Consider the following 8,111-nt stretch of genomic DNA (forward strand, 5'->3'; position numbering starts at 1 on the left):
GTATAAAGCTGAAATAATGCATCAATGTGTAATAGTACCAAATGTAAAGGCATTGTATAGATGAAACTCCCCCCACACACACTTTTTGCAACTTGTATAAAAAGAAACATTATCCCAGGCTGGGATAAAACCGGACTCGCTGAACATAGCAGACAATGAGGACTGCTGAGAACTCAAGAACAATGGCAATGGGTTTTTGATCCTACTGCACGTACTGGCTTTGTGGGAGCCTAGGCAGTTTGGATGCTCACCTTACTAGACCTGAATGGAGGTGGGTGGTCCTTGGACTTCCCACAGGACAGGGACCCTGATTGGCAGTGGCGGGGAAGAGACAGAAATCTTCAATAAATAAATAAATTAATTAATTTAAAAAAAAAGAAAGAAACATTTTTAGTCCTGGCTTCTGTTGTTAGATTGAAGATAAATCTTTATTTATTTTTCCTGTATAGTTCTAAATCCCTGAGGGGAATGGTTTGATAAAGGGGTTTGATCTATGTAAGACTGAGTGCTTCAAAGTTCCTTGTCTTTGCACATGCTCAGCTTTGCATCTCTGTGTTAGTTCCTATCCACTGCAAGAAGCTTCTCTGATACTGGCTAAGCAAGTCACAGATCTGTGTGTATAACTGAATGTCTTTACGGGTCATTTTATTGCTATATTTATTATTTAATTGTTATTTCTCTTTTTATGTTTTTTTTTTTGTTTTGTTTCTTGATTTTTTTAAGGCAGTGTTTCTCTGTTGCTTTGGATCCTGTCCTGGAACTAGCTCTTGTAGACCAGGCTGGCCTTGAACTCACAGAGATCTGTCTGGCTCTATCTCCTGAGTGCTAGGATTAAAGGTGTGAACCACCACAGCCCAGCTCTATTTTATTGTATACATTTTCCCACTAGCCTACCTTCGTCTTCTCTCCCCTTCCTCATGCTCACAATTTATATGTACTCACCCATAAGTAGATAGTAGACTTAAAGCAAATGATAACCAGGCTACAGTCCACCTCAGATGACCTCTTCTAAAAAGAAGACTCTGAGAGACATACATAGATCCACTTACGAAGGAGAAGAAAAGATCTCCTGAATAAATTGGAAGATAATCTTAATAATGTCTTGCCTGTTCATTATCTTAGCAGGCCCTCATTGTTGAATCAGTCAAGTATAAAAGAGATGGTAGAGTCAACAGCCCATCTAGTTTCTACACTTTTAATTAGAAAGTTGGAGATAACACAGGAATGTATTAAAATTACCCTATTGATTAAAAGTGTGTACCTGTATCATTTCACAGAAATGACTGTTGTGTTTATTCTAAGACATGCCCGGGAATATTAATGAGTCTTCATAAAAGACTGAAATTGAGCTAAACTTTCATCATGAAAAGAGGAAAAAAAATTGTGATCCTTTAAAACCTTATAAAAGTAAAATATAAGCAACAGAAGGAATAAATAGAGCATAATAAATAGAAGGAATGAATAAATATGAATTGGAGAAATGAAATCAGGAGTCAGTATTGCATTCCATTACTTGAAGGAAAGTAGTTTTAAATGTTCTGTTGCAATTGAGTTAAAATACTGTCTCTCCAATAGAAAGAGGAAATACCACTTATTCAGGAGCCAAAGAAAGTCCACAGCCTTTGGTAACCACTTGAATGATACTTACATCAATATTTTCTGTATTCAAACTCATAGATAGTCTTGAGATACAAGTATCTGTGTATATGAGAATCACTACGACACGGTAAAATGAAATGGTCACTTTGCCTCAGAGAGATCAGTACTGAGATGTCACAAGTGCAGTTCACCATTCTTTATCCTGAGCTGGAATGAAGATACAGAAAACTTATCAAGTCTGTGGTAGATATCATAGAATCACATTTTTAATGTCAACATTTAGAATCCATAATCAAATTTAACAAGTTGGCATTTAATAGAATAGTTAGATGTTTTGAAAAGGAAGGCAGCTTAAGGTAGAGTTGGCAGACTTTGGGAAAAAGCAGACATGCTATCCATTTTTACTCCAGATAAATGACCTAGTCAAAACAAACAAGCAAAAAAAAAAAAAACAATGAAAATTATAGTGTAATAAAAAGGTCTTTATAACAGATAAATTTGAGTTTTATTTTTAGATACTGTTTTACACTTATGTGCAACTGAAAAAGACCTTAACATTGGAGGATAAATCTTATGTGCTTAATGGGATATAAATATGGAAACATATATTTGTATCATTTTTATTTATGTGGGAAAGAGGCATGTAGAGATGAAGTCCTTCACAAATTCTCCATGATACTGTCAGAGAAATGATCAGAGCAAAGGTGTCCGTTTCTTCCTTCCTATTTATGCTCTTACAAGTGAATTGATGATTATTTCATTAGGAGACAAGTGATTTCTCGTTGCATTTTATTTTCACAGATGCATTTTATTTATAGGAAATCAGGTACATTTATTCGAGGAGATTTGATGTTAAAACATAGGAAGCAGAGTATTTAAATGAGATAGTGAGTAAATAGCTAATAATGCATGACAAGAAAAATAGACACTTGAGGATTAAAAGAGTTTAAGAGATTTAAATTTTAGTAATACTCAATAAAACTTTCTCTCCAATTAAATATGTTTTATTTCATTAGTTGTCAATTATTACTAGGACAGTATATAACTATGTACTTTATGTGTATGGGTGTTCTGTCTGCATGAACATCTGCCCTTCAAAAGAGGGCATCAGAACCCATGGGTGGAGAGGAATCCTATGGGGACTGGGAATTGAACTCAGAACTTTTCAAAGAGCAGCTACTTCTCTTAACTACTGAGCCATTCCTCCATCCTGGAAATATATAAATTTGATTTGGGCTTAATTACAATTCACGATAGCTGTCTACTCGTCTCTCTAAAATGTTAATACATGAAAATTTTCATGAGAAATGTTGTGTAAAATTGTTTCAGTGGGAGAGCCATTGTACTTATCAGTCACCTCAATTATACATTTTTATATTAGTTGCTTTATACTATTATCAAACCAAAATGTTCTAAAAAGATATATTTATTATTATTATTATTTAAAATGGGGTTTCTCGGTGTAGCCCTGGTTATCTCTGTAAATGAGGCTGGACTCTAACTTGAAGATTTCCCTGGAGGCTTACAAGAAAAACCAAGAACATTTATTTGTTAAAGTTTTATTCCATAACGTAAATTCCACAGTTTTTGTATAGTATCTGTTTTATTCAGTACCATATACCTATATCTCTACTAAATCTTAGCAAAGCCTGTCAATATCTGTTGAAATGAAAATGATATTACTATATAAGTATTACATAACTTGAGAATAGTAATGACAGTATGTTACTCACTTTCTGCCTTTCATTCTATATACAGTTTGTGTCTTTAGAGTATATAAAAATTATCATGAATAAATTTAATTTTTATACTATTAAAGCAGGTTATATAAATAATATTTTACACATATTCACAGATATTAGCAAGATTTTCATTAAAATATGTTTGTGCACATGTACATTAAATATGTGACAAATTAAAAAATTGGATCTGGTAGTAAAGAAGTGATGTACAAAGTCAAAGTTTAGGAGTTGCTGGAGATTCCAGGTCAGAGTTAGAGGCATTGCCTTTCAGTGTAGATAGGAATGGATGTTAATGAATGTGTGTTATATTTTGAAAGAAAAATAGGAAGAACAATGGTTTTATTGAATTGGATCAAGTATAAGTCACAATGGTGACCGTAAAACCTAAGATGATGTTCACCATCAGCATGGCAGTCTGGCCCTTATCAACTGTCTTAAATAAATACAATGCGGAGACAAAATAGATGGCTTGGAAATGTGGACATGATCTTTCACAGAGATTAGTACTGAAGCAAAACAATAAATTTATTATATATCACTTAGTAGTTTTACAAAATAAAATAATGCTCTTTGTCTAGTCAAGTCCTTGTTTCACAATGTATGCGCTGACAGGCTGATCCGAGAAGGCCTCACTTTTCTGCTTGCTGTGTGGATATATTACCTTCTCCTTGGCTTCAAAGCATCACATCTGTGACGCAACTGTTATTGACAGCTCTGCTGTTTGCTATCAGTGCTTGGTGTGGTGTAAGAAATTAGTGTCATTTGAGGAGAAACCCCAGTACTTACTTTAAAAATGACTTCAGTATATTAATTTCATTGTCCCTATTTCTGTAGTCTGTCCCTGTGCCAGGGGTAAAATATATTGATCTTAAAGAATTTGTTCTTCAAATGGCCCCATTGGCAACAGCACAAGACCTTAACTGGTGGCAAATTTATTATTTAATGAATTGTCTCCAATGTCTTTCTAGAAGCTTTGTAGAAAACCATTTACCTATAATTGCTAACCTTCATTTATTACATATGGATATGCATATGTAATATATTTCATTTATAGTCTTTTAGGAATTTTTTTTTCATTCAAACTATCCAAAAGCACACTATTTAAGGACACAATAGCATAGAAAAGTTCTGAAATCCATTTGTATAAAAAGAGTTTGAAAAGCATGAGAGAATTATTGTCTCCATTTGAGATGCTATTTAGAACCTTAGATGGAATAATTGGTGTTGAGGTGATTTCAGTCTTTATATATGTTGAATGACCTTTTGCTTAAAATGCCATTGATACCTGGAACTAGGAAAATTCATAGGAATCTACAAGGATGACGTCAGCTAAGAGTCTAAGCAATACTGGAGAGGGTGCCTGAACTGTCCTTGCCCTGCAATCAGATTGATAACTCTCTTAATTGTCATCATAGAACCTTCATCCAATAACTGATAGAAGCAGATGTAGAGATCCACAAGCAGTGGACCAATCTCCAGGAATCCAGTCTTAGAGATGGAGGAGCAATAACATTAGCAAATGGTCAAGATCACTATCAGTAAACCTACAGTCCCAGCTGACCTGAGCTAGTGGGAGCTCTCTGACCCTGGACTGACAGCTGGGGAATCTGCATGGTACTAAATTGGGCCTTTTTTATTAATTTATTTATTTATTTATTGAAGATTTCTATCTCTTCCCCGCCACTGCCACCCATTTCCCTCCCCCTCCCCTAAAAGCCCCCCCCCCAGTCAGCCCAAAGATCAATCAGGGTCCCTGCCCTGTGGGAAGTCCAAGGACCACCCACCTCCGCTGGGCCTTTTGAATGTGGGTAAGAGTTGTACAACTGGGACAGTTTGACACCACTGGTAGTGGGACTCAGATTTATCTCCAGTGCTTGAACTGGCTTTTCATAGCCCATTCCCTATGGAGGGATAACATGTTTAGCCTAGACACAGGGAGGAAGGACTTGATCCTGCCTCCAAGTGATGTGATGGACTTGTTGTCTCCCCATAGGAGGCCTCACCCTCTCTGAAGAGTGGATGGGGAGTGGGATGGAGGGAGATGGAGAAAGAGGGAGGAGGAAAGGGAGGGGGAACTGAGATTGGTATATAAAGTAAAAAAATTGAACAAAGGAAAAAAATACCATTGATACAACTGAAAGGACCATACATGGCTGTCTGTTGTCTCTGTACTTGGAGGCTTTCTTGCATTGATTATTTCCAGGAGTACCCAGCTGAGATTCCAGTATAAGAAGCACCAAAACTAGACAAAAATGGCATGGCTGGAATAAACATCCTAATTTCTTGGGAACAAAGATTTATTGAGCGAAAACAATTAGACAAATGCAGAAAATGTGATAAAAATTTCACAAATGTATCTTTAAAGTTTAAATGCTGATTGAAACGTAGTCTCTTTCATTTTATAGTTATTTTGCTACTATCCATGTTAGTAAATAATCCTAAAAAATGCTTAGAATCAAGCCAGGTGGTGGTGGCACATGCCTTTAATCCCAGCACTCGGGAGGCAGAAGCAGGCGGATCTCTGTGAGTTCGAGGCCAGCCTGGTCTACAAGAGCTAGTTCCAGGACAGGAACCAAAAAGCTACAGAAAAACCCTGTCTCAAAAATCAAAAAAAAAAAATCCTTAGAATCTAATGTATTTTGTCCAGGATAATCCTGTAACAATGATTCTAATGTGATCCTAATAGATATATTGATGTATTTAATAATGTGTGTGCATTTTATATGTGTGTTTTCATCAATAGAAAATGACACCATCTACTGGACAGACATGGGCCTAAATAAAATTAGCAGAGCTAAAAGAGACCAGACCTGGAAAGAAGACATTATTACCAATGGCTTGGGGAGAGTGGAAGGAATAGCTATTGACTGGATTGCTGGTAAATCTATGGCTTATTCTTGTTTTTATTCCACAGTTATTTTTTCTAAGGGGTTCATTATTCTTTAAAATATTTCTGGTTCTTGTTTCTAACATTTTGAAATTTCTTTTTAGCCAAGGGGGTAAATACTCTCTTTTGCATTTGGCTCAACTTTTTTCTATTGCCTTTGGATAAGTGTTTTTTTTTTTAATGTAGATATAGAATGTGTATTAAGTTTGCTTAAATCTCCAGAGAGTTCCTCATCATAAACAAAGAATAAGAAGTTTCCTTTTACTTAAAGTCAGCATAAATTTAAAACACTTATTCTGAACAGTTGGGAGAAGTTTCAACTTCTTTCAAATATATCAATATATACTACATAGTTTAAACCAGCAAAATATGAGACTGGGATTTGAATTCTCTATGAATTAGTTTAATTACAGCTGTTTAATAAATACACAGTTAAAGAAAGTAAACAAGCTCTTAGCTGTGTGAAGACCCAGAAACTTAATTTTAAGAATAATGGAAAAACATTTCTATTACTTCTGACTTGATTGTGGACATTTCTCTATTTCTCCTAGGCAACATATATTGGACAGATCATGGTTTCAATTTAATTGAAGTGGCAAGACTCAATGGCTCTTTCCGTTATGTAATTATTTCCCAAGGCCTGGATCAACCAAGGTCTATAGCCGTGCACCCAGAGAAAGGGTAATTTTAAGCTTTTCATGTATTTTCTCCATCTGAACTTTTTTTCTGTGTGTGTGTGTGTGTGTGTGTTACATTAGGAAAATTTAGACAGCAACAGTATTGTAACTATAGTAGCTACATAATAATAATAATAATAATAATAATAATAGTTTTAGCGTAAAAAGTTTATTTTAATTTTCCAAGTACCTGTTGGGAAACCATGACCTTTAAAATTATTTTTTAAATTATTTAACGATTCCATTAAACATATTTTGGTCAACCCCCAACGAACCCTTTCCACTAGATCCACTCCCATTTTCTAAGTTTATACTTAATTCTTGTTAACTAGTGAATTGAAATACAGTTGATCAGATGTACATAGTAGAGGATCACTGAGGATCATGTGTAGCTTACCAGTGACTCTACCACTGGAAAAACATGACTAACACGCTCCCACAGCTATAAACTGCAAAGAGCTAGACAAGAGAGGCGGAACCTAAGGATACTGTTTCTTATCCATGGTAAGATGTACACAGGTCCATCTTGTGTAACTTATGTGCAGTTAACCACATGTCTGTGTTCGTGGCATGTATACAAAGTGGGCTCCATGTTCATCAAATGGACAAATTGAATAAATATTGACATATTTCATATTCAAATATTTAGTACATCACCTAAAGATTGGATAATGTCCTTTTCTAAGAAACTTATACCAGATGTCAGAATAAGCTTAGTTTCTATAAGTAGGAAAATTTCTTACTTCTCAGGGTTCCAAGAGACTTTTCCTTATTGTTTTTAAGGCACAAAATGTAGATCCCTTGATTGCTCTATTTTATTCTGATCCTTTTAACTCATTCTCTTTTATGAGTTACTTCTTTTATTTGTCTATTTTTCTTGATGTTATAACTTATTAATTATAGATATTAGCCTGTCATAATGGCATTTTCACACACACACACACACACACTAGACATTATAAAATTTATCCCCTATTATTCTCCTTTAACCTCTTCTCATTCCTGATGATCACCTTCTGCTTTTAAATTAGTACTCATTCTCCTATGATAGCTTTTGGGGATGAGTTTACCCAATGAGTTAGATTAGTTACAGGAATCAGAATCAAAGGTTATTTACTAGCACATGAAACTTTACCAGAAACAACTACTCTAGTGAAGAAACTCTCTCTCTCTCTCTCTCTCTCTCTCTCTCTCTCTCTCTCTCTC

The 8,111-nt window shown here is 35.1% G+C and overlaps 1 protein-coding gene across 1 annotated transcript in view; it reads left to right on the plus strand.

Annotated features, from left to right (window-relative positions):
• Lrp1b (LDL receptor related protein 1B) overlaps window positions 1-8,111 on the plus strand; it is a 1,445,827-nt gene that overhangs the window by 975,486 nt on the left and 462,230 nt on the right. Inside the window, 2 exon segments of the mRNA XM_050139953.1 lie at window positions 6,085-6,219; window positions 6,780-6,909. Coding sequence (XP_049995910.1) covers window positions 6,085-6,219; window positions 6,780-6,909 — 265 coding nt within the window.

Source organism: Alexandromys fortis, unplaced genomic scaffold (assembly GCF_014885135.2).
Source record: "Alexandromys fortis isolate MF-2015 unplaced genomic scaffold, M_Fortis_MF-2015_v1.1 scaffold_33, whole genome shotgun sequence".
Taxonomy (NCBI): domain Eukaryota; kingdom Metazoa; phylum Chordata; class Mammalia; order Rodentia; family Cricetidae; genus Alexandromys; species Alexandromys fortis.